The sequence below is a fragment of the Mobula birostris genome, chromosome 6 (genome assembly GCF_030028105.1).
Source record: "Mobula birostris isolate sMobBir1 chromosome 6, sMobBir1.hap1, whole genome shotgun sequence".
Taxonomy (NCBI): Eukaryota; Metazoa; Chordata; class Chondrichthyes; order Myliobatiformes; family Myliobatidae; genus Mobula; species Mobula birostris.
In genome coordinates, this window is record NC_092375.1 from 61,003,821 (window position 1) to 61,031,281 (window position 27,461).

At 41.6% G+C, this 27,461-nt stretch overlaps 1 protein-coding gene across 4 annotated transcripts in view; it reads left to right on the top strand.

Moving 5' to 3' along the window:
• Nucleotides 1-27,461, top strand: part of pola1 (polymerase (DNA directed), alpha 1) — a 306,438-nt gene that overhangs the window by 32,559 nt on the left and 246,418 nt on the right. For all 4 annotated transcript variants that reach the window (XM_072260537.1, XM_072260535.1, XM_072260536.1 and 1 more), the window contains exons 14-19: nt 3,530-3,668; nt 15,771-15,925; nt 17,478-17,562; nt 17,825-17,886; nt 19,271-19,360; nt 26,227-26,343. In XM_072260537.1, the coding sequence (XP_072116638.1) occupies nt 3,530-3,668; nt 15,771-15,925; nt 17,478-17,562; nt 17,825-17,886; nt 19,271-19,360; nt 26,227-26,343 (648 nt within the window). The remainder of the gene's footprint in view (nt 1-3,529; nt 3,669-15,770; nt 15,926-17,477; nt 17,563-17,824; nt 17,887-19,270; nt 19,361-26,226; nt 26,344-27,461) is intronic.

A 27,461-nucleotide genomic window follows, 5' to 3' on the forward strand; every position in this document is an offset into this window, starting at 1 on the left:
ATGTATGTGATTGGCCCAATTAGATTTCGGGTCAATGGTGGCTTCGAAGATGTTGTTGGTGAGGTACCTGCTGATAGTAATGCCATTGACTGTAAATTTAAGGGCTTAGCTGTTCTCTTTATGCTGATGGTCATTACTGGTGGGGTGTTTTGACAGTTTAGTTCTGTGTTCTATTTCTGATATTCAGGATTTTATCAAAAAACCTGAAAACTCTTAGTGAATTCTTGCCTGGTGGTTCTGTACAAGCTTGTACAGTGAATATTTCATTGCTATGTTACTGCTTTAAGATTACTTCTAGATGGAGAAGTGTGGTCCTTGCAGGAGTGTATTAAATTGGAACAGGAAATTGGTATGGTCCCCCTAAATTCGAAGAACTTTCTATAACGGCATGATTGAGAGGATCCTGACTGGCTTCATCACTGCCTGGTATGGGAACTGTACTTCCCTCAATTGCAGGACTCTGCAGAGAGTGGTGCGGGCAGCCCAGCGCATCTACAGACGTGAACTTCCTGCTATTCGGGATATTTACAAGGACAGATGTGTAAAAAGGGCCCGAAGGATCATTGGAGACACGAGTAACCCCAACCACAAACTGTTCCAACTATCTACCATCCGGGAAACAGTGGGCCAGATAAATGCCATAGAATATTTGATATATGAAAACTATCCATTTAAATACATCTAGTTATGTTTTGCCTCAAATTAATAACATATGCTAGAAAATCATTTGTGCTTAACCAAGGATGCCAATTAGTAATCAAAGAACTCAGTTTAGTTTTTCTGCCCCACCATTGCTGGTGCCCCATCAGTTGAGATGATTCTAAGGGAAGGGATTTATGAGCAACTGGAAAACCATGGCCTAATTAGGGACAGTCAGCATGGCTTTGTGTGCAGCAAATCATGCTGTAGTAAATTGATTGAGCTTTTCGAAGAAATGACAAAGGTGATTGATGAAGGTAGAACTGTGGATGTTGTGTACATAGATTTTAGAAAGATATTTGACAAGGACCTTTGTGGGGGCTCATCCAGAATATTAAGGTGCACTGGGTGCATGGTGAATTGGCTGTTTGGAATCAGAGTTAGCTTGTCCATAGAAATCAGGGTGGTGGTTAATGGATTTATTCTGGCTGGATGTCTGTGACTTGTGTTCCAAAGAGATCCGTATTTGTAACTCTGCTATTTGTGACGCGTGTAGATGACCCAGATGAAAACTTTGAAGGGCAGGTTAGTAAGTTTATAGACATTACAAAGATTGGCGGTGTTGTGGATAGTGTAGAAGACCCGCAAAGGATACAGTTGGATATAGGTCAGTTGCAGATATGTGCAGCGAAATGGTAGATGGTGTTTAACCTGGCCAAATGAGGTGTTGCATTTTGGGAAATCAAATGCAAAGGGACAGATTGTTAAAAGCAAGACCCTCACCATCATTGGTGTGCAGAGGGATCTTGGGGTTCAAGTCATTTGCTGCATGTTGATAGTGTGGTTTAAAATAAGGCAAATGTCATGCATACCTTTCTCAATCAAGGAGTTGAGTCAGGAGCTGTGTTGCAGTTTTATGAAACTCCTATTAGGCTGCCTCTGGAGTATTGCATTCAATTCTGATCGCTCCGTTATTGGAAGGATGCAGGTGGAGGCTTTGGAGAGGGTGCCAAAGAGGTTTGCAAGGTATCTGTCTGAACTGTAAGGCATCTGCTATAAGAAGAGGTTGGACAAACTTGGGTTGTTTTCTCTGGAGTGGAAGAGGCTGGGGTTTACAAGATTATGAAAGGCATAGACAGACAGCCATTATATTTTTTCCTTTTGGTCTTATAAGACAATTAAATAGTCTGCTAGTACAATAAGGTGGCTATTTAGCATTTCAATCTTTCTTGTAATGGTCTTGTACCTGATTGATTACCTGTACTGCACTTTCTGTGTAGCTGTTGCAATTTATTCAGCATCGTTATTGTTTTACCTTGTTCTACATCTGTGCACTTTGTAATGATCTGATCTGTCCGGACAATATGTAAGACAAGCTTTTCACTATATCTCAGTGTATGTGACAATGATAAACCTATGTATTTAATGTATTTTAATGATTCAGTATATTTAATGTATTCCCAGGGTCAAAATATCTAATACTAAGGGACATTCATTTAAGGTGAGAGGTGGTAATTTCAAAGGAGGAGTGCAGGGTAAATTTTTACATGGTGGGTGTCTGGAAATTGCTGCCGGAGTGGTGGTGGAGGCAAATGCAGTAGATATTTTCGACGCAAACAACAGGAATTCTGCAGATGCTGGAAATTCAAGCAACACACATCAAAGTTGCTGGTGAACGCAGCAGGCCAGGCAGCATCTCTAGGAAGAGGTACAGTCAACGTTTCAGCCGAGACCCTTCGTCAGGACTAACTGAAGGAAGAGTTAGTAAGAGATTTGAAAGTGGGAGGGGGAGGGGGAGATCCAAAATGATAGGAGAAGACAGGAGGGGGAGGGATGGAGCCAAGAGCTAGACAGGTGATTGGCAAAGGGGATATGAGAGGATCATGGGACAGGAGGCCTGGGGAGAAAGACGGGGGGGGGGGGAGATCCCAGAGGATGGGCAAGGGGTACAGCCAGAGGGACAGAGGGAGAAAAAGGAGAGAGAGAAAGAAAGAATGTGTATAAAAATAAATAACGGTTGGGGTACGAGGGGAAGGTGGGGCATTAGCGGAAGTTAGAGAAGTCAATGTTCATGCCATCAGGTTGGAGGCTACCCAGACGGAATATAAGGTGTTGTTCCTCCAACCTGAGTGTGGCTTCATCTTTACAGTGGAGGAGTATACTGTATAGATGAAGCCACACTCAGGTTGGAGGAACAACACCTTATATTCCGTCTGGGTAGCCTCCAACCTGATGGCATGAACATTGACTTCTCTAACTTCCGCTAATGCCCCACCTCCCCCTCGTACCCCATCCGTTATTTATTTATATACACACGTTCTTTCTCTCTCTCTCCTTTTTCTCCCTCTGTCCCTCTCACTATACTCCTTGCCCATCCTCTGGGTTTTTTTCCCCTCCCCCTTTTCCTTCTCCCTCCCCCTTTTCCTTCTCCCTAGGCCTCCTGTCCCATGATCCTCTCATATCCCTTTTGCCAATCACCTGTCCAGCTCTTGGCTCCATCCCCCCCCCCTCCTGTCTTCTCCTATCATTTTGGATCTCCCCCTCCCCCTCCCACTTTCAAATCTCTTACTAACTCTTCCTTTAGTTAGTCCTGACGAAGGGTCTCGGCCTAAAACATCGACTGTACCTCTTCCTAGAGATGCTGCCTGGCCTGCTGCGTTCACCAGCAACTTTGATGTGTGTTGCCAGATATTTTCAACAGTCTCTTAGAATGTGCAGAGAATGGAGGGATATGGGCATAGTGTAGGCAGAAGGAATTTATTTAGTTAGGCATCTAATTACTAGTTTAATTATTTTGGCACAACATTGTGGGCTGTTGGGCCTGTTTTGTGCTCTACTGCTCTGTGATAGTTGGTGAAACTTGTCTAACTGCTGCTGTTTCTTGCTGTAGGCTGACCTGCCTCCGCTTCCTTCTGACTTGAAAGGGGAAACATTTTCACACGTGTTTGGCACCAATACTTCGAGTCTTGAACTTCTGCTCCTCAACCGGAAGATCAAGGGACCAAGCTGGCTGGAATTCAAGTCTCCACGTGAGATACCTGATTTTTCTTTAAACTGTTTCATCTAGTTAAAAGAACTATTACCTATGCACTGCCTCTTGACTTTAGCCCACCCCAAATGCTACACAACAAACAGTGTTTGTAAATTCTCATTTAGTTTTGTAACAGTAGCAACATGGCAGCCAATTTATACAGAGCAAGGTGCCACTAAGATAAAATGTCATGTTGATTGTAGAATTAATAGAATGCAGTATCCTGTCATCTTCAAATATAAGAGATCTAATGGCATCCATTAAAGATATTGTGTAGCATCTCAGTTTACCATTTTGTCTGAAAGAGCAAACTTTTTTTCTACCATTTTCTTGCCTTTCTCGGCTAAAGTTTCAATGTTGTAATGATACGAGTTGAAGAACATCAGCCAATTACTATCGTCTTATTCCTTTGGAAGTGCAGAATGTCAGAATCTGCAGGTGGTTTAGTTCCATTGATGTGATTACAGACTGCCCCTCTCAGTCTCACTCCAGGTATCTCAAAGCCCAACTGTGCTTAGATCAGCTACTTCAGCACATTCTACTCTGCTTTGGGTCTCCAATGTTTCACCGATTTATTGTGATGAGCAGCTGACCCGGTAGACAAGGGTAGCAAAATCTCCAGCAGCAGTTTGTCCAGGACCAGACAGAGATCCCTAGCCATCCACAAAGGCTCAACTGCTGGTCTGTGTCCTTCACAGGAATGAGACAAGAGGTCATTTGTGCAGTCAGTTGTAGATGGACACCAAGGCAAAAGAGATATTGGGACAAAATATGTTGAGGCCAGACGATGGGCTGATTTGTTTGGTTAAGAGGTGGAGAGATATCAGAATTTCACGAATGGAGGGTTATCAAGTATAAATGGGGAAAGTGAGCTCAGCGGATCATGCACATCTCTTTGAGGCAAAAAAGCAGCGATCCTGGAGTACGCAATAGACCGTAAATCTTCATATCCATGGCTAACCAGCAATTTGCCTCCGTTAGTATTCTCTGTCCAGGAGTACATGGCAGATTTTCTAAAATCAGAAGTTCAAGTCCATACTTGCTGCACATGCTGGCAGTATGTTTCAATGATTCAGTGTAACCAAGAAATACTTCCTGGGATTAAATCTAGTTGCATTCCTGAAAATCTTGCAAAAATATTTTGTGATATGTTTTAACTATATAAGTGATTTGGATGCACAAGTGCGTTAGTAAGTTTGCAGACATGAAGGTTGGTGTGGTTGTGGATAGTGTAGAATGTTATCAAGGGTTACAACGGGACATTGATAGGAGGCAGATGGAGTTTAAACCAGAAAAGTATATAATAATGCATTTTGCAAGGTCGAACTTGAAGGCAAAGTACATGGTGAATGGCAGGGTTCTTAGCAATGTGAAGGAGCAGAGGGATCTTAAGATCCACGTTCATACATTGCTCAAAATTGCAGCTGAAGTTCAAAGTATATTTATTATCAAAGTATGTATAAATTATACAACTTTGAGATTCATCTGCTTACAAAATAAGAAATCCGAAAGAACCCAGCTAGAATAAAAAAGACCAACACTCAATGCATGGGGAGAGGAGGGGAAAAAGCACAAATCGTGCAAACAATGAAAGCAAGCATTCAGAATGGAAGTGAGTCCATAGACCCGCAACTGAAGCTCACGTACACAAAACCTGGAGTAGGTCACAGCCTCAGCTCAGCGCAGAGGAGAGAGGAGTAAATGTTGTGGAGAGTGAACAGAACCGGCCCGACCCTAGCCTCCGGTCCCTACCCTCTGCCTTTTCAGTCTAGCTGGGCCGGATTTTAAATTGTCCAAACACTGGATCACTCCCACATTAGGAGCTAGACCCACTGCATCGATACGCTTTGGGCCTGGATCCTGCCACCAAGTTCAGGCCTGTATCCAACCTTTTCAAATCAGCCCAGCGCTTCAATCGGTCAAACCTCGCTCTTGGTTTAGGTGAACATTCTCTGAGGCGCCTGCGCTCCAACTTTTCTCCACTTTCGCTCGCTCCAACTCCATCTCTGACTCCAACTCCGACTCTGTCTCAAACCTACCTTGACTTTGCTCCAACCACTTCTCTTAGCTCCAACTTTGCATCACACGCGTGCACCTCAACCCCTGAGTTAGCCTTGTGTTCGCCTTCATTGTTTTGCTGTGATAGTTTACCACAATTTCCCACAGAAAGTGTTACTAATAAAGTATATGGTTGTATTTCTTTATGAACCACCAGTAAGCTGTCGCCCATCTTCAGAAGTGCCATCTTAAACTCTTTGATAGGGTAGATAGAAGTCACATGTTGTGTTTGCCTTCATTCATTAGGGGATTGAGTTCAAAGGCCGTGAGGTAATACTGCACCTCTATAAAACTTTGATAAGACCACACTTGGAGTATTATGTTCATCTCTGGTTGCCTCATCATGGGAAGCAAACTTTAAAGAGGGTGCAGAGGAGGTTTGCGAGGTTGCTGCTTAGATTGGAGAGCATGTCTTTATGAGGCAAGGTTGAGCCTGCTGGGGCTTTTCTCTTTGGAGTGAAGCAGGGTAGTGGTGTACAAGATGATAAAATGCACAGGTAAAGTGGACGGCCAGGCTCTTTTTCCCAGGGCGGAACAGAGAGAGCATAAGAATCGGAATGGAGGAAAGTATGGGGTGGGGGGGATGTCAGAGGTAGGTTTTTTTTACAGAGGTGGGTGCATGGACTTGCTGCTGGGGTGGTGGTAGAGGTAGATATGTCAGGGGTGTTTAAGAGACTGTTTGATGGATACACAGATGAAAGAAAAATGAAGGGCTATGTGGAGAGGGTCTGGTTAGATTGATCTTGAAGTAGGTTAAAAGGTCAGCACTACATTGTGGGCCAAAGGGCCTGTACTGTGCTGTTACATTCTGTGTTTGAAATGCTGTCCTATTGTGCTCATGAATCTTAAGTAACTCGTCCACCTGGATAGCAGCAAACTCCTGATGATAGTATGTCTTTACTTATTTCCCAGTGTGTTTGTGCTTCTCTAAAGTAAATAACGCTGAATATCAGGGAGCTGAGCCCCACGAAAAGATGACATTTCTGTATTGGGGTGTTAGGTTTGGTTTCAATTGATTTAGCAGCACACCCTAAAAACATCTGTTTCCATAAAGCTAATTCAGAACTTCAAAATGATTAAAGAGTGTTCATCACCTATTTCTCCAGCCTTCTGATCTGACAATTGTAAGGAGGACATCAATATGGTAACTTCCCAGTGCTATACACAGCACTGTATTTGTTCGCATAACTGAGCACTGGCCACACAAGGATGCATTGCTCTTGCTTACAAGTCAGTTGGCAGCCTATTGATTTTGTAGAAATCCAAAGTCTGGGCACCTTTCTTGTTGTGTCTGATTTCACACTTTATTCCATGAATGCTCTTAACTAGGTCATTGAACTTGGCAAATTCATGGGATCGTTTGCTACTTCGCTTACTATGAAGAGACCGACCACCTGCTTGTATTTCCACCAAGCAAGCTGCCCTGTTGTGCATTATCTTACTTTTTGCATTTTCAAGTTGTTTCTGAAGAACCATATTGGTGTCTAAATCATCAGACATTGCAACAAAAAAATCTGATCTGTTCTGAGCTTTAACTTCAGTGTGGTTGACTTTTTAATATAGAATTTGTTTATCAGTTCTGTTCATAGCAGCTCAATTGCAGGTGTCAAATATTTTAGGGAAAATAATTAGTTGTTTTTGCAGGGGACGCAGCTGTCAGGTGAAGCAATTGTTGGTGATCTTATGCTCCTATTCTAGCCGTGTGGATTTAGACCACTTGTAGAGCTCAAACTGTTGATCAATTTCAGATGAGCTAATCTCAGTAAACTTAACCTGGTACCCTCTACTTCTTGTGGCTTGCCTCTTGCCCATTGGAGAGTTAATTATAGTATTCCACTGGCTTTCTCAATTCGTCGTGGTCTTGTACAAGCAAAATATTTCTTGGCAAGTTATTTATGCATTTGAAAATTCAGCTGTAGCATCACATAGCTCATTTAACTTTGTCTTTAGCACTATTATGATACTCTAAGTGGTCTCTGATTGCTCTGTCAAGATAATTACATAAATATAGGTTTAACATTTTTCTGTACTCCAGCTCTTTTATTGTGCCATCATTGGGAACACACGTAATGCAAGTGGATCTAAATTCGTTTTTGTTTGCCATTTATTATGTTTCTCAAACTCTGTTTTTGTAACTCCTGAATTGCCATAAGAAATTCATGTGAACACATCCGCAAGGCATTAATCTGCTTGATGATGAATGGGATCCTATTCCTGACCTCCTTTGACCGTTTCATGTTGAGAGAGAGATTTACTCTCAATTCCATGCACAAGGGCAGTGACTCTGTTCCCTTTTAAGCATTCTGAGTCTCCAAATGTCATTTCCACTGTTACATAAATATTTCCATTCTGCTCCTAACCTTGTCCTTGCTGCCTTTATGTATTTAGAATTGAACATGTTGGCATTGGAAGACCCAACTTGTTGCTAGATGACAATATCTCACTGCCATTAATGATTACATTCATTTTGACTGTTGCATTCGATACCAGAACCTGCTATTCATTCTGAGCCGTAATGAACCAGCAGGGTCCAGTCATTTGCAAATGACTGCATTTGTTATAGCAGATGCTGCGTCATCCTGGATGCCCTCGGAAAATATGGCAACTTGGGGTTGGCGGGATGTATATGCACGTAGGTGGGAGGGGGGAACGGGGCTTGTTTTGCTGCTGTTGTTCGGCTGCTTGTTCTCTTCAGTGTTGTTCTGCTGAGCATTGTGTGGATGCTGTGTTGGCGCCAGAATGTGATGCGACACTTGCGAGCTCCCTACAGCACACACTTGTTAACGCAGGCGATGCATTTCTCTGTATGGTTTGCTGTACGTGTGATAAATAAACTTGAAATCTTGAATCAGTGATGCTTGACTATTTCAGACTGTGCTTAAAATCAAACACACAGGTTAGACTAGTGTTTAAGACCTAAGGGCACTTTTAGTATAAAAGCAAGAAGTGTTGGAAACTCATGACAGAACAAGCACCATCATTTCCAGGAGGAGCCGTTTATATTTCACATTGACAACTTACAGCCAGGACAGATGACAGCTTGCAGAGCAACACACACAATTCAGTAATTCAGCAGGTCAGGCAGCATCTATGGAAATGAATAGATAGTCAACGTCTTGGACAGAGACCCTTCTTCAGGATAGATGACAACTTGCAATTACTTTATAGCTTCAATGCACTCTCTTTTTCTTGGGGTGGGGGGGAGAAAGTAATTGCAACGACTTTGCTTCTCCGAGGACAACTCATAATTTTTCTGTTTCTTACTGTACTGAAATTGCACACACTGAATTACAGGGGTACTCTTGAATAACGATGGGTGTGTTGGCTGTGCCGTGGTTGTTACCAGATTGGTGACCAACCATGTAGTCTAACAATCAGGAGTCTGAAATTCTGATCAAATCATAGCAGCTGTGGAATTTAGTATCTAATTATAAACTAGAATTTGGGAAGAATTATCAATTGTCCAATGATGAATATGAACATTGTCATTCAAAAAGCCATCAGATTTTCTGATATCCTTTGGGAAACAAATCTTCCATGATATGGCCTACATGTGAATGAAACCCATATCGTGTGTTGACCCCTAAGTGTTTGATGAAGTGGCCTAGCAAGCTATTCAGTTCTATTCCGTAGATTGCAGTGGTTCTGGAAAATAGCTTCCTATCATCTTGTGGAGGGCAATTAGAAACTGACTAAAACTGTTGGTGTTGCTGGCAATACCCAGTTCTCAAAAATGAGTATTAAAAAAAAGTTTTGCCATTTCCTGCACTTTATTTAATAACGGTAGTGCTTTGTTTTACACTGAAACAATGGGCATCATAGCACAGTAATGCCTAGTGAAGGGGGAAATAAAATAAGACAAAACTGTAGCAAAACTTGCCAATACTTTCTCTCTTCTCCCCTGTTTGAAATTGTAGATAACATATAGAGTTGCCAATTCAAGGACATTGGCGTCTCTTAATATCTTGAGCTGAAGATCTTCATGCATAGGCCTGGTATTGATGCTGGGATACAACTCAACTTTGTCTTATTCCTGTTCTTTCTTCATGTTGACACAAAACTCCACCTTTTGCCATATTTCTTTTTCTAACCTTAAACTCGAAATGTTTTACATCTGGTATTACAAATTTAGCTGGGATTTACTAATCTGGACGGCACTTGATATTTTGTTCCATATCCTGTTCCATCCTATTTGTCCCTCTCTTCATGCCCTCACACTGGCTGCTAGTGCCCTAGCACCTGCTTTTTCAAAGCTCATTAGATTACTTGATGTCTTTGCTTCTCCATCTTTCTGTGGCTTCCTCTACCTTTCAATGGCCCTGTTGCATCATCTTCATTTCTTCTGCCTCCTTTTCCTTTCTGGCTCTACCATTGTCAGAACCTTTGGCTGTCCTGGGGCTGAGATATGAAGTTTCCTGTATACTTTCTGCCTCCCTCTTCTCCTCCCAAATCTTCTTCAATATTCTTCTCTGTGATCAAGCTTTGAATCACCATGACTGCAATCCCTACCCTGGCAGCATGTTCAGCATAAGTATGACCTAAAATGAAGCCGACTACAATTCACACTGTATCTTTAATGTGGCAAGTCTTTAATAGGAGAGTTGCTTGACAAAAATTTGAAATCACCCCAAGTCACATAAAACAATGTTAGAACAGATGGACTGTATGTAAGTGACCTGGATGACAATGTAGATGAGTGTGTTAGTAAGTTTTCAGATGATACAAAGATTGGTGGTGTTGTGGATAGCATAGAAGACTGGCAAAGAATAAAGTAGGATATAGATCAGTTGGAGATATGAGTGGAGAAATGATAGATGAGTTTAATCTGGCCAAATATGAAATGCTGTACCTTGGTAGGTTAAATGTGAAGAGACAGTACATTGCTAAAGGTCTTGCCCTTGATGAGTAGAGGGTTCTTGAGGTCTAAGTTCAAAGCTCCACATGTGGTTAAGAAATCATATGTCATGCTTGTCTTTATTAGTTGAGACATTGAGTTCAAAAGTCAAGAAGTTGGGTTGCAGCTTTATAAAACTGTAGTTAGGCTGCATACATTTCTGGTTGTCCTGCTGCTGGAAGGATGTTGAGATTTTGGAGAGGGTGCAGAAGAGGTTTACCAGGATGTTTCCTGGATTAGAGGGCATGATCTATAACGAGAGGTTGGACAAACTTGGGTTGTTTCTCTGGAGCGCTGAGGCTGAAGGGAGACCTGATAGAGGTTTATAAAATAATGTGATGCAGAGATAGAGTTGACAGTATCTTTTTCCAATGTCCAATACCTGTGGGCATGCATATAAGGTGAGAGAGGGGTAATTTCAAAGGAGTTGTGAGGGGCAAGTTTTTTTTATACAGAGAGGCTGGTGCCTGGAGTGCTCTGTCTGGGGTGGTTGGTGGTAGAGGCAGAAACATTAAAGACTTAAGAGATGTTTAGATAGACACATGAATGTGAGGAAAATGGAAGGATATGGACATCGTGTAGACTGAAGAGATTAGTTCAGTTGGCCATTTGATTACTAATTTATTTGGCTCAGCACAACATATTGGGCTAAAAGGCCTGTTTCTGTCCTGTACTGTTCCATGTTCTATGGCCAAGAAGCGCCTTCAAGGAGAAAAGAAAGTAGTTGAACGTATGTTTGTTGAAAGTGGAATGATTAAATTAATGAAGTGGAGGCGAGAATTAGACAGATCTTGGAAGGCTGTAGGATTGGGGGCGATTTCTGTTATGAGAATGGTGAGACCATAAAGGGTTTTAAAAACAAGGGGGGAAGTGTTAAAATGAAATATTTCTTCACCTGGAGATGCTGCCATTTGGAAAGCATGGTGATGATGGATGAAAAACTGGGGAATAGTCAAGTGTGGTGATAAGAATGATGTAGAGAAGGTAATTGAAGTTTGGAGTAGAGTTAGTCAGCATTTAGAGATGGAAGTGGGCAGTTTGTGATGGCACACATGAGATTTGATGACTCTTGGTTAATATCAATGTTATAAACAGTCTGATTGCCTGTTCAAGTTTCTACTCTTCTGACAGTTAAAAGGCCAGGAAAGATTGGATAAAGCTGGGTGACATTGGTTGTGGAGATCAGTGTGGCGTTTTCTGAAGAAGTTGTAGTGGGACAAGAAATAAATGAGAAATGGGGAGGTTGGGTGGAAGAGAGGATATGGGGAAGAATCCTTGGAGGCAGCGGAGGAAGACAGCACTGGTGTAAGAACTATGTTGTCAATGCTTCTCTGGCTATGAGTCTGTGAGGTAAGAATGGAACGGCACTCACTTGGTTTAAGTCAGCTGGGCAACATAGAGATTGGAGGACAATGGCAGCTGTGAAGGATTGAATGGAGGAGTTTGTGTTTAAGACTGCAGACAGGTCAGCAAGGATACTGAGGAATAGGTTGTCACCATTACTGTGGGCCATTTATGGGCTGGGCAAAGCTGTATTGGTACTGTGGCAAGATTGCATACCTGATTGGAGAGGTTCTGGAAAGGATTCTGATTAAAATGGGCATGAATGTGGAAGATTAGCATTTCTAGGGGACAGGAGGGGAGGGGCTGATGACGACTGATAAACGTCCAGTGAGGATTTTAGCTCAAGCTTTGATAGGTCCCAAAAGGGAAAAGCCCGTGGGATATTGGAAGTGTGGTAATTTTAATTGAAAATTGGCTCAGTGGCAAGAAGCAATTGGTAAAGGATGATATTTGAGATATTTGGAGTTCCACAGAGCTCTTAGTGATGGTGATATAAATGAATAATTTTGACTTCAGTGTGTAGGTACAGTAAAGAGGTTTCCAAATGATACTAGAAATGACCATGTGAGGAATAGTGCTTAAGACTGCAGGAAAAGTGGACTCTTTTGTTAACTGGGTAGACAGTGGCAAATGAATTTTATTTCTGCGTTATGTGAGCACTTGCATTTGGAGAGCTTTATGAAAGCATAGTAAAACAGTGTATTTAGGATATTGAATGGTATTGCTAAACTTGACCTTTAAAGTTGCAGGGCAGGTAATAAGGGCATTCAAATGTTTTCCTTTTCTAGTACAACCTTCCTGACTCGGCTAATGCTGTCTGTAATACTATAGTAACATGTTGTGCAGTTCTGGTTGCCATATTAATTGAAAGATGTGATTGTGCTGGAGAGGATGGAGAGGAGATTTACGAGGAAGTTAGCACAAGTAGAAAGGTATAACTGTGGGTAAAATTACATAACCTGGGGTTGTTTTCTTTGGAGCGGAAAGCTGAGGGCAGACTAAGTAAAGTAGCTTAAATTATAAGGTGCAGATAGAGGAAATAGGAAAGGCCTATTTCCCTGAGAGCAAGGGTTCCTGACCTTTTTTATGCGGTGGACCCTAACCGAGGGGATCTGTGGATCCCAGGTTGCGAACCCTTGTCTTAGAGAGATCAAGGACTGGGGACATAGATTTCCTCATGGCAGTGAAGTGGAGCTGAACATAAAAACAAGAGATTCTGCAGATGCTGAAAATCTAGAGTCACAAACACAAAAATGCTGGAGGAACTCAGCAAGTTAGGCAACTTCAATGAGGGCAATAAAGAGTCGATGCTTTGGGCCGAGGCTCTTCATCAGGACTGACTGGAAAAGAAGGGGGCAGAAGTCAGAATAAGAAGTTCGGCTGGGGAAGGGGAAAGGGATAAAATGGGGGGAGGGGCTGTGGTTCGGGGAGAAATTACCAGAAATTCAAAAGATCGCTATCTATGACTTTAGGTTTGAAGCTATCCAGCCAGAATGCGAGTTGTTGCTCCTCAAACCTGGGTTTGCCCTCCTCGTGGCAGTAGAGGAGACTATGGACAGACATGTCGGAATGGGAAGTTGAATTAAAATGGGTAGCCACCAGAAGATCCTGTCTCTTGTCACCATTTGCTTCAGTTGAGAAAAATCTAACCAAGTCCAGTCTTTCTGTATTTGGTTTGAGACCTTGTGAAGTTACTGTTCTTCAAGTCCACATACAAATATATTCAGACTTGTCAGAATGGGAATTCAAATTGAAATGGCTAACCACCAGGAGACCCTGCCACTTATGGCATACCGAGCGCTTCAACCCTCTTTCTTGGATACCCCGCTACAGACTTCTGCCCACTCTGGTTCTTTTCATCTATAACCATTCAACCATCGCGACCTCACCATCAAACCCACACTTGTAGTCTGGCAAACTGACTCTACCTTGCTGAGGCCACTTCCTCTTATCCCTTGCACAGGACCCCACGAAGGAACAACAGTCTATTGGTTCCTGCACCATCACCAACATTATAGTCTCTGGAGATCTCACATTTACTACCACCAACCTCATAGTACCCCACACTGTTCATTTCAACCTCCTACCTAAGATCCACAAACTTGACTGCCCTGGTAAGCCTACTGTTTCTGCGTGCTCCTGCCCTAAGGAACTTGTGTTTGCTCACCTCAACTCCATTTCGTCTCCCTTGGTTCAGTCCCTTCCTACCAACATCCATGGCACTTCACATGCTCTCCACCACTTCAGTCACTTTCCGTTCCCTGGCCCAGATCACATCATTTCACAATGCATGTCCTGCCCCAATACACTCTTCCCCTCCCCTCCCCCCCCCCACCCCAAACTCTGGAAGACCTTAAAACTCTCTGCTTTCTGGACAACAAACCTAACCAGTTCCCCTCCACCACCCTTCTCCATCTGGTGAATTGGTTCTTAGCCTCAACAGTTTCTTTTTTCGCTTCTCCTACTTTTTCCAAAACTAAAAGTGTTGTATGTGCACCCACATGGGTTCTAGCTATGCCTGCCTTTTCATCAGCTACATGGAGCAGTCCATTTTCCAAGCCTACACTGTTAAAACTCCTCATCTTTTTTTCTGCGTCGTCAGTGACTCCGTTGGTGCTGTTTCCTCTACCCATGCTGAGCTCAGCAATTTTATCAACTTTGCTTCCAACTTCCTCCCTGCCCCTAACTGTCCTTGGTCCATCTCTGACACTTCTCTCCCTTATCTTGATTTCATTGTCTCCATCTCTGGAGACAGACTATCCACAGATATCTTTTACAAACCTATTGATTCTTAGGTATCTTGACCATACCTCCCCTTCACCATTTCCCATCCCCTTTTCCTTCTCTCATGTTATCTCCTTGCCCACCCATCGTCTTCCTCTGGTGCTCTTGTCTCCCCTCCCCTTTTTTTCTTTCTTGCATGGTCTTCTGTCTCTTTCACCAATCAAATTCCTAGCTCTTTGCTTCATCCCTTCCCCTTGAAGTTTCTCCTATCACCTGATGTTTCTCTCTCCCTTCCCCCACCTTTTAAATCTGCTCCTCAGTCTTTTTTCTCCAGTCCTGTGGAAGGGTTTTGGCCTGAAAAACCAAGTTTTGACTGTGCTTTTTCCCATGGATGCTGCTTGGCCTGCTGGGTTCCTCCAGCATTTTGTGTGTGTTGCTCGGATTTCCAGCATCTGCAGATTTTCTCTTGTTTGTGACTTGACTATACCTCTCACCACTCTGCCACGCTTGTCTCAGTTCCTCTGTCTCCACTGCACCTGTTCTCAGGATGGGCTTTCTATTCTAGAACATCTGAGATGTCCTTTTTTTTTCAAAGAACGGGGTTTTCCTTAAACTACCAATGATGCTGCCCTTACCTGTATCTCCATTTCCCGCACATCTGCCCTCAGCCCATCCTCCCGCCCCTTGTCCTTAGTTACCACCCCTCGAGCTTCGGTATCCAGAACATTATCTGCCATGTGACTTCCGCCATCTCCAACAGGATCCTACCACTAAGTGCACCTTCCCTCCCCCCCCCCCCAACCTTGCTTTCTGTTGGCTTCCCGGTGATGTAAAGTTTCCCTGGTTCAATGAGATTGATAGGGGACTTTGGATTTCTCTGCGGTGACAGTGATTTTGGGGGAGAGTGGAGTTGTACCCGAGGAGTGAGAACCATAACAGTGTCAGTTAATGTGGTGAATCCAAAAGTGCATGGAAATCAGTTTGGCTCAGTCACCTGCAGAAGGATCATACATGCATGTTAAGTTGAAATTTAATTTGGGTACTCTGTGTAAATAAATCCCGGTGCTGTCTTCTTTTTAGAACTCCCCAATCAATCTATGAGTTGGTGCAAAGTGGAGGCTGTGGTGCTGAAACCTGATCACCTGACTGTGGTAAAGGACATGGCGCCACCTCCTCTTATTACGATGTCAGTTAGTATGAAAACTGTGCAGAATGCCAAAACGCATCAGAATGAGGTAAGTCGGGCTTGTGTTTTGATGGAAAATGACTGACGATTAACCATGATTTTTGCCAGCCACAAATTCTTAAGGCTAACAGTTTTGGTATTTCATTAATAAGACCGATGGGTCAATAAGAATGATTTAGAGATCAGTTCACTACATTAAAAAATGACATCAGAATGGTTTGCATTGTAGTTGGCTTGAGTTGTGGATCAGTATTCCAAATATGAAAAGAATAGCCTTCGTTCAGAAATGTTTAAGCTTTGTGCAAATTCTCTATCGATAAAGAAAACAGTTATGTTGCCACATAAACTAGTATGGATACATGGAGACTCTGGTCCAACAATTTTGTTAGCCATTGCTTTATTCTGCAAATTTGCATTTGAATACATGGAGCTAAATTCCATGTGAAACTCAGTTGACTGGCTGACAATTGGTTTTTGGCAGTTTGGATAATAAGTAAAATGAGGTTAAGGTGCTAAGGGATTCGCATTTATTTGACATATTCATGGCCTTGGGTCATCCCAGGAGTACTCATAGATAATCAATTATTTCTGAAATGTCATCCCCTGTGTATAGTGGAAACACGGCAGCTAATTTGCAGAGAAGTCCCACGAACAGCCTTGTGACATTGACCAGAGACCCTCCCTTTTGTGATGTTAATTGAGATTCACATTGTGAAGAAAGGGTCGACTGACTTGCTTGTTTCCACTGAAGTGAGAGGATTCTTGATTGAACCAGGCCTGATGGTTCTTGATGGGTGGATGTGAAGACGATGCCTCCTTGTCTGGGGGCAACATTAGAAATGAGGAGTTACTCATTAAAGAAACGAGAGGTGCAGTTCGCTTTCCCAGAGGTCTTTGCAACTCTTTCCTCATAGGATGGCAGAAACAATATTTTTGGGGCAGGATTTTAATAGATTCTTCATATTGCAACAGTTGAAATGGTATGTGTGGTTGGTGGGAATGTGAAGATGCAATAAATTAGCAATTCGACCAGTGATGTTCTTAGTGAACAACAGAGCGTGTTGCAAGGGCAGAGTGGCCTGTTCCTGCTTTAATTCGTATACTTGTATGGAGATGTTGATGCAGTTTGGTGAATGCCATCTCTTTGGAATGGTTCTTTGAGAGCTTTTGCATCTATCTTGAGATGGGACTTCTTTATAATAATTTACTGGAAAGACCATATTCTCTTAGTACTGCGCTGAATTTTTTTTTGTTGAAGTCTGGAGTGGGATTGAACCTTCCTTGTATGTGAGAATGGTACCACACATAACTTAATACCTAAGTTTAAACTGGATTTACATGTTCTATGGAGCCTAATGAAAACTTTGGGTAAATATTTGATGCTGATTCGGTATAGCATTGGTAATGAAACTTTGCTTGTCTTAACATCAGATTCTTCTTCAGACAGATGTTCTGAGTAATTTGTGTGCATCATTAAAATCAATCATGGGCAAAGCAAAGCTTGAGGGTTTTAGCTGTGATTTTCAACACGACTATCTATAATTCAAAGAGGTGGTAATACTGCTGAAAGGGTCTATTTATATCATCTTCTTCTGTTCCAGATTGTAGCCTTGGCAGCTTTAGTTCATCACGAATTTCCTCTGGACAAAGCTGCTCCCCAGCCTCCATTCCAGGCCCATTTCTGTGGTAGGTGTTTTCGAAGGCTTAGGAACGTACTTTTGTAATCTTAAAGATGCCTCTACTTAAATTGCATCCATATTGAAATAGCCAATGGTAGAAGCTGGTCATTGTCCTGAGTATTGGTATCTTCAGGAGTGATGAGCTTGGATATGTGCATCAGTAGAGAATGCAGCTCCTTGATTTTCCTATTCATTTATTAATCATGCTCATAAGAAGGAAGTCTGTGCTGAAAACCTTGTTAAATTGTTAATGCTTCCTCCCACTCTAGCTGTTACCAAGCCTAGTGACTGCATTTTTCCTTATGATTTCCGGGAGGCTTTGGCAAGAAAAGTGAGTAATTTCTCTCTGCCACTATCATTATTGTAAAGTTTATTAATGTGATGATACCAAAAGGGAATTTTTATTCCAGTTCTTGTACAGAAATTATGCTTTTTTTCTATTTGTAAGCATTTTGAATGTGTTAATGGGATTTAAACTGGTCCAGATAATTATCATCTAAAAAAATTATTTGAACAAATGTGTGAAGCTATTAGTGAAAATAAAATTGCTTATCTTTCCTGAACTGCCTTGTGTGGATTTGAGTTTTGTACATTGGAAAGGTCTCTTCTAGTCCATCACCATCTGGATGAGTCATTTGGACAGGCAATAACCTACCAAGGTTGAAAGAAATAAGCAAATGCGGTCATATCCGGTAGTGTCACTAGATTAAGTGCAGCATTCCCCAAGTGCTGTAGCCTCTTGATACTAGCTTGGAAAGCTCGTGAGATTCAGCTTCTGACTAAGTTCCTCAGAGGGATAACAGAATACTGTTTTTTTTTCTGGAGGGGAGACAAACTGGGCAAATGGACAATATTTGTGCCATATTTTAAATAGTATGCCCAATTAAAAATTCTTCATGGTGGATGGGCAAATAAATTAGTAAATATTTCATATTTCCTTATGGCAGAGAAGAAAGCTAGTTGGCAGACTTTCATGTATTGTGAAAATTATAAGTAATAAAAATAATTAAAAAATAAGAGAATAAATGAATATTTTCATTTGGAAGTTTTTGTTTGTTTTTAGCATCGTCAAGGTAATGTAAAGAGTAATTACTCACTGATAGTTAATTTACCAAGTCTGCTCGGTACCCTTTTCAAAATAGTTTTAACTGCTTTAGTCCTTCAGGAATGACGTGAATTGTAATTTGTTCTGCCAGACTTTTAAAAAAAATAGTTAATTGTTTTATTACCTTGATTTTATTGGTACATCTTAATGACGGCAGCAACATCCAGAACATGGATTTTCAGCCTCAATCCTTCAGCCATATCAGCCTTTATCAAATAAGCTATTTTCAAATGAAGAAGCAGATCTTCTAACTGAGTATGTACTTCCCTTGAAAGACTTGGCACTATGTAGATAATTAAACTTGTTAATAATGCATGTAATGATTAAGAATAGTTGAAATTCTTTATGGGGTGAAAAGGATTTCTTCAGAAAAATTGCAGATGTGTACTGGGTGCATCAAAAATAACAGTAGACTGCACTCAAGAAATCTTAAATTACATGAGTTTCAAATGATTACTTAGGCTCTCTAAGTAAATGTTCATTTCATCTGAAGGTTTAGCAATGACCGAGTGATAGGGTAGAGAGGATAAGTTAATTTGTTTAAATTCTAGTCAAAAAGCAGTTGGTTCTTTAATTTAGACCTTTGAACTGATTTATGTATTGATTTCAGAATGCCAAAGTTGAGGTTGCTGCTACTGAAAGGACTCTCTTGGGCTTCTTCTTGGCAAAGGTTCATAAGATTGACCCTGATGTTCTTGTGGTGAGTTGAAATTTTGAGTAATATTGTCGAAGGTTGCCCATGGAATCACAAATATGAAAGCTCACAGCTACCAGAAAGAAGTGTAGTCACCACAGTGAATATTGCAAAATGTGGAGATTTTATTATATATATTTACCACTGAACTGCTGCGCATAAATCATTCCCAAGTTCTGGACTGCTGCCTTTTCAGCATCTCCATTTGTACAAGTATATGTAGGCCAAACAAATTCAGTTGGACTTGCCTTGAATTTTTTAAAAAATAAATAATACCATTTGTCTTTTTTGGAATGATTTTAATACTGCTTTTTTAAAGTTGCTTCTGATTATTATGTTCTTAATTCATCATAATTATTTATGGAATTTGAGAACAATGTGACCCATTTGGTTTAAATTTTAGCATAAATTGACAAAATATCTATCCAAACTGAGTCATACTATTCTTGGTAATGTGGGAAATGAGCATCAGTCATGCTGCATGTATTCTCTGGTGAATGCCATTTTTGATTGGTTTACAGAAGGCAGGAAAGCCTTTGGTTTTTATTCACATACATCCTATCAGGTCTGATCTCCAATTAACATGGTTAATGATAAACTTAGATTAAGATGAATAAAATTGTAAGTGAAACAATTTCATTAATTTCCCACCGCCATTATTCCCAGAAACCTTTAGTCTCCACATCTCTTCCATCTTACCCATTCTTCCAAACCCCACAAGTACTTCCCAGATTCTGTTATCCTCCTGTGACTTGTTTTTCACAGGTTGTAGCATCTTTTCAAAATGACCACTCCTTGTGACTGAAATCCTTTAGTGATTGATATAAATCGAAGAATTTCAGAATAAGGGATGGCTATAGAAGATAGAAATGACAAGGTTTTGCTTCTTTTAGTGAGCTTTGGCTCTTTGGAATTTTCTACCACAGAGAACTGTGGAGATGGAGTCATCAGACATAGTTGTCTGACAGTCACTTGAACTGTAAGAAGGATGGGGTGAGAGTGAGAAAATGGCTAAATTTGGGCCAGCCATGATCCTATTTAAGGGTGCAGTAGGCTCAAGGGACCAATTAGTCTTCCGTTGCTCCTGTTCCTTACGTTGTTTGAACTTAATGGTCAGAATTTTCTGGCACAAGCAAGTTGCCCATGGTTGCTGCTCGCTTACCCACTGACTGCACTTAGTTTAATTGGGTCTCTAAGTAGAACTGTCCTGTCATGCTGGTTCTTATCATCCCTTTCTCAATGTCAATCACTTTGCAGGGACTTAACAAGCCTCGCCAAAGAAAGAATTCTTGACATCCAATGGACTGCCCTACTTTCGGCAGATGTCTAAGCACGAGGCATTGAATGTTTTCAGATGTCTTTAACATTCAGTAACATTGATAGCTATTCAAGATTACGTAAATGATTAATTTTCATTTTTAAAATTGTCAAATTAAAAGCTCTTTAGAACATGTACATAACTTTAATTTAAAATTTATTAATTGAGCAGTGCTCCTCACCCATGCTGCTGTTCTTCATTGAAACTAGTGGAGCTGCTGGAGCCAACAGTGATCACTCATGTGAAACTCAAAAGTACTGCAGATGCTGTAGATCTAAAATGAAAGAAAATGCTTCAAATACCATAAAACTGTAAGATGTAGGTGTAGAATTAGGCCGTTTGGCCTATCAGGTCTGCTCTGCCAGTTCATCATGGCTGATCCAATTTTCCTCTCATCCTCAATCTCCTGCCTTCTCACCGTATCCCTTCATACCCTGACCAATCAAGTATCTTATCAACCTCTACCTTAGATATGCATAAAGACGGCCCCTACAGCTGCCTGGGGCAAAGAATTACACTGATTCACCACTCTCTGACTAAAGAAATTCCTCCTCAACTCTGTTCTAAAAGGGCGCCCCACTACTCTGAGGCTGTGCCCTCTGGTCTTAGACTCTCCCACCACAGGAATCATCCTCTCCAAATTCACTCTATCAAGGCCTTTTACCATTTGATACTTTTCAATGAGGTCACCCCTCATTCTTCTGAATTCCGATGAATACAGGCCCAGAACCATCAAATGCTCTTCATATGACAAGCCATTCAATCTTGGAATTATTTTCATGAACCTCCTTTGAAACTTCTGGAGTTTTCGCACATCCTTTCTAAGATAAGAGGCCCAAAACTGCTCTCAGTACTCCAAGTGAGGCATCACCAATGCTTTGTAAAGTCTCAACACTACATCTTTGCTTCTATATTCTAGTCCTCTTGAAATGAATGCTAACATTGCATTTGCTTTCCTCACCACAGACTCAGCCTGCAAATTAACCTTTAGGGACACCTGCACAAGGATTCCCAAGTTTCTTTGCGTCTCAGTTTTTTGTATTTTCTCTCCACTTGGAAAATAGTCAACCCATTCATTGCTTCTACCAACGTGCATGACCATACACTTCTCAACACTGTATTCCATCTGCCATTTCTTTGCCCATTCTCCTAATTTGCCCAAGTTCTCTTGTAGCCTCTCTACTTCCTCAAAACTACCTGCCTGTCCACCAGTCTGTATATTGTCTGCATCTTTGCAACAAAGCCATCAATTCCATCCTCCAAATTTTTGACATATAATGTAAAAGGAATGTCCCAACACAGACCCCTATGGAACACCATAGTCATCAGCAGCCAGTCAAAAAAGGCTCCCTTTATTTCCACTCTTGGCCTATTGCCAATTAGTCACTGCTTTATCCATACTGTAAATCTTTCCTGTATACCATGGGCTTGTAGCTTGTTAAGCAGCCTCATGTGTGGCACCTTGTCAGTGGCCTTCTGAAAATCCAAGCACACAACATCAACTGATTCTCCTTAGTCAGGCAAGAGTTTCCCTTGAGGAAACCATGATAACTATGACCTATTTTATCATGTGCCTCTAAGTACCCTGAGATCTCATCTTTAATAATTGACTCTAACATCTTCCTGACCACTGAGGTTAGATTAACGGGCCTATAGTTTCCTTTCTTCTGCATCTGTCCCTTCTTGAACATTTGTAATTTTCCAGTCTTCCAGAACCATGTCAGAATCTAGTGATTCTTGAAAGTCATACCTCCACAATCTCTTCAGCCACCTCTTCAGAGCTTTGGGGTGTATACCATCTGGTCCAGGTGACTTAACACCTTCAGACCTTTCAGTTTCCCAGGATCCTTCTCTCTAATTATGGTAGCATCACACACTTCATGCCCCTTGACACTGGGAACTTCCACCATGTTGCTGGTGTCTTCCAAAGTGAAGCCTGATGCAAAATTCTTCCTCTGTTCGTCCATCATTTCCTGTCCTCCATCACTATCTCCCCAGCATCATTTTCCATTGGGCTGATATCCACTCTTGCCTCCAAAGCCAGTATATCCTTCCTCAAGTATGGAGAGCAGAACTGCACACAGTACTCCAGGTGTGGCCTCACCAGTACCCTGTGTAGTTGCAGCATGACCTCCCTTCTCTAGAATTCAATCCCTCTAGCAAAGCAGATAGCAGAAGTTTTTATAAGCATATAAAGCGGAAGAGGGTGGCTAAAGTCAATGTGGGTCCCTTGGAAGACGAGAAGGGGAAATTGATACTGGGTGACAAGAAAATGGCTGAGGCATTGAACGACTATTTTGTGTCGTTTTCACGGTGGAGAACACGTCTTATATGCCAAAGAAGGATGTTATGGACGAAATGGGAGGTGAGGACCTCGATAAAATCACTGTCACTAAAGAGATAGTGATGAGCAAACTAGAGGGCCTGAAGGTATATAAGTCCCCTGGTCCTGATGGGATGCATCCCAGGGTGCTGAAAGAATTGGTGGAGGTTAGACGCGTTGGTAATCATTTATCAAAACTCTCTAGACTGGGCAGGTCCCGGCGGATTGGAAGACAGCAAATGTCACGCCACTTTTTAAAAAAGGATGTAGGCAAAAGACGGGCAACTATAGGCCAGTTAGCTTAACATCTGTAGTCGGGAAAATGCTTGAAGCTGTCATTAAGGAAGAAATAGCGAAACATTTAGAAAGGAGTGGTTCCATTAGACAGACACAGCATAGATTCAGAAAGAGCAGGTCCTGTTTGACAAACTTAACTGGAGTTCTTTGAGGACATAATGAGTGCAGTGGATAGAGGGGAACAGGTGGATGACGTATACTTGGATTTCCAGAAGGCATTCGATAAGGTGCCGCACAAGAGACTTATAAATAAGATACAGATGCATGGAGTCGGAGGAAGTGTATTGGCATGGATAGTGGATTGGTTAACCGATAGAAGGCAGAAAGTTGGTATAGATGGGTGTTTCTCCAATTGGCGGTCAGTGGTGAGTGGGGTGTCGCAGGGGTCGGTGCTGGGCCTGCAGCTGTTTACCATTTACATTGATGATTTGGAAGAAGGGACTGAGTGTAGCGTAGAAAAATTTGCTGATGACATGAAACTGAGTGGAAAAGCAAATTGTACAGAGGATGTGGAGAGCCTGCAGAGGGATATAGATAGGTTAAGTGAGTGGGCCAAGGTCTGGCAGATGGAATACCACGCTGGTAAATGCGAGATCATCCACTTTGGAAGGAATAATAGAAGAGCAGATTATTATTTAAATATTGAAAGATTGCAGCATGCTGTTGTGCAGAGGGACTTGGGAGTGCTTTTGCATGAATCACAAAAAGCTGGCTTGCAGGTACAACAGGTTACTAAGGAGACAAACAGAATGTTGGCCTTCATTGCTAGAGGGATTGAATTCAAGAGCAGGGAGGTTATGTTGCAACTATACGGGGTACTGGTGAGGCCACACCTGGAGTACTGTGTGCAGTTCTGGTCTCCATACTTGAGGAGGAATATACTGGCTTTGGAGGCAGTGCGGAGGAGGTTCACCAGGTTGGTTCCAGAGATGAAGGGGTTAACCTATGAGGAGAGATTGAGTCACCTGGGACTATACTGTCTGGAGTTCAGAAGAATGAGAGGGGATCTTATAGAAACATACAAAATTTTGAAAGGGATAGATAAGATAGAAATAGGAAAGTTGTTTCCATTGGTAGGTGAGACTAGAACTAGGGGACATTGCCTCAAGATTCAGGGGAAAAGATTTAGGATGGAGATAAGGGGAAACTGTTTTTCCCAGGGAATGGTGAATCTGTGGAATTCTCTGCCCAGGGAAGCAGTTGAGGCTTCCTCACTAAATATATTTAAGAAACAGTTAGATAGGTTTTTACATAGTAAAGGAATTAAGAGTTATGGGGAAAAGGCAGGTAGATGGAGCTGAGTTTACGGACAGATCAGCCATGATCTTATTGAATGGTGGGACAGGCTCGATGGGCTGGATGGCCTACTCCTGCTCCTATTTCTTATGTTCTTACGTTCTCCTTTTTATACTTTACATTATTTGAAGAAACTTTTGGTATCCTCTTTAATATTACGGGCTGGCTTATTTTCATATTCCATCTTTAGCTTCTTAATGACTCCTTTAGTTGCCTTCTGTTGGTTTTTCTAAGCTTTCCAATCCTCTAACTTCCTGTTAATTTTTGCTCTATTATATGTTCTCTCTTTGGCTTTTATGTTGGCTTTGACTTTTCTTGTCAGCCACAATTGTATCATCTTCCCTTTAGAATACTTCTTCCTCTTTGGGATTTATATATCCTGTGCTTCTAGAAATTCCAGCCTTTGCTGCTGTGCCAACGTTTCTGCAACTGTTCTTCTTCCAATCAATTCTGGCCAACTCCTCTTTCGTGCCTCTGTAATTCCCTTTACTCCACTCTAAAACTGATACATCTGACTTTAGCTTCCCTTTCTCATATTTCATGGTGAACTTGATCATATTATGGTCACTTGTCCGTAAGAGTTCTTTTTCCTTAAGCTTTCTAATCAATTCTGGTTCATTGCACAACACCCAATCCAGAATATGTGATCTTTTAGTGGGCTCAACTACGAGCTGCTCTGAAAAGCCATTTTGTGGGTACTCCAGAAATTCCCCCTCCTGTAATCCAGCATCAACCTGATCTTCCCAATCTACCCGCATATTGAAGTCCCCCCATGACTGTTGTAACATTGCCCTTTTGGCATGCATGTTCTATTTCCTGTTGTAATCTGTAGGTCACGTCGTTACTACTGTTTGGAGGTCTGTATGCAACTCCCATCAAGGTCTTGTTAACCTTGCAGTTCCTTAGCTGTATCCACACTGACGTTAGGCCACATCTGTGGAAAGAGAAAAAGAGGTCACATTTTGTCAGAAAGGAAGGAGACAGAAGTAGGTACAGAGGAGATATCAGGAGTAAGTTTATGCAGAGAGTGGTGAGTGCATGCAATGGGCTGCTGGCAACAGTGGTGGAGGTGGATACAATAGGGTCTTTTAAGAGACTCCTGGATAGGTATATGGAGCTGAGAAAAATAGAGGGCTATGGCTAACCCTAGGTAATTTCTCAGGTAAGGACATATTCGGCACAGCTTTGTGGGCTGCAGGGCCTGTATTGTGCTATAGGTTTTCTATGTTTCTAAGAACAAAAGAACTCATTAAGTTAACTCATTAACCCCCCAGCTCTCCCTATAGCTTAATGACTTCTTCCGGACAGAAACATTGACTCCACTTCTCTTCCCACCGATGTGGCCCGACCTGCTGAGTATCCTCAGCATTTTGTATTTTCTTGTAAATTGCTTATGAGCATTGGGGGTTGTTTGCAATCTATCGCTGCACTCTCAGCTTGCAGTTGTTTGCACGCTTGTCACTGCACTCTGAGGTGCGTTGGAATGTAACTCTTCTGTGTTCTCATGGGAAGCCCCATCTTCTTGATCTTAAGCAGCATTTCATGATATCACCAATAATTTCTGAAGATAATCTCGGTTATTGTCTCAGCTTGTTGTTGAACAATATGTGTTTAACATCTGTGCGTACTTGCTTTCAGGGCCATGATATTTATGGATTTGATCTTGACGTTCTGCTGCAAAGAATTAATTGGTGCAAAGTTCCTCACTGGTCAAAGATTGGTCGGTTGAGGAGATCTGCAATGCCTAAACTTGGGGTAAGGCATGTCTGGTTTTCTCAGAATGAGGAATTCGTAATCTGCCAGAGAGCGACAATAAAAGAAATGAAGTTACTGTTATGTTTAAACAGCAATGTGCACAAGTAATGGAAGTAGATTGCCACGTATATTGGTAAAAATGCTTTTAACCCAGAGTCATTATGCTTTTGATATATGCTAACAGACTAAATAATGGAATGCCATTACCACTCTAATGGAAACCCACACTATATGTGACCTGTGAATGTTAAGTATTATCCCACATGCAAAGTGAAGGAGAAAACACTTGTCATCAGAGCTACATTTAAAAAACAAAATTAGCAGTCTGTACAATGACACCCTTAATGTTAAATTGTGAGAATAAGTATAGTAAATGTTATAAGAATTGTTCAATAAGGCTTAGTGTAGTTCTAGTATGCATTAAAGTGCTGTTTTTTTAAAAATATATAGTTAATTACAATTACTTGAGAGAAGGTACTGGATTAATAAAGCTGTTACATCACAGGTGTGTTACCATATGTTCAATTGGATTTTTGTAAAGAATTTTTTGGTATTCATGGTAACTTGATTATCAGAGGAATTAACCAACTGAATTAGGTTCTCACAGTGAGGGCAGTAAATTACTCTTTGACTTCCTCTTGAGTTTGTGGACAACTAGGGATGGACAATAAATCCTGTAACTCCTCCCCTGACTCCTCAAGAAGTGACTAGCTGATTCAGATTTTTTTTCTGTCTGTGAGAAAGGCTGATTCCATATTGCATAGAAGTAAAGCAGGCAATCTGAGGAAACAGCCAGTTACCACCAGATCTAATCTGTGGTGGTGGTCAGTTTCTTCATGTTGGCCAGAGTTTCTCAGTGGTCAGGGGTCTGACATTATAAAATCCCATCACATGATAGCAGATGTCAAAGTTACAAATTGTGTTTTGGGGAGAGTGTGCCCTTTTACTTGAATTCAGGTTTATTAAAGTTCCAATGGCTTATTTGTAAATAAGGTGATGAGCCAGTTCAGACTCGAGGTACTGCAGTGATGGTTAATAAAACTGTCTCTCTGCAACAGCTTGCTGCATGAGCACAGGCATTCTGTTGGGTTCTCTTTCTGTCCTCCACTTGACAGAAT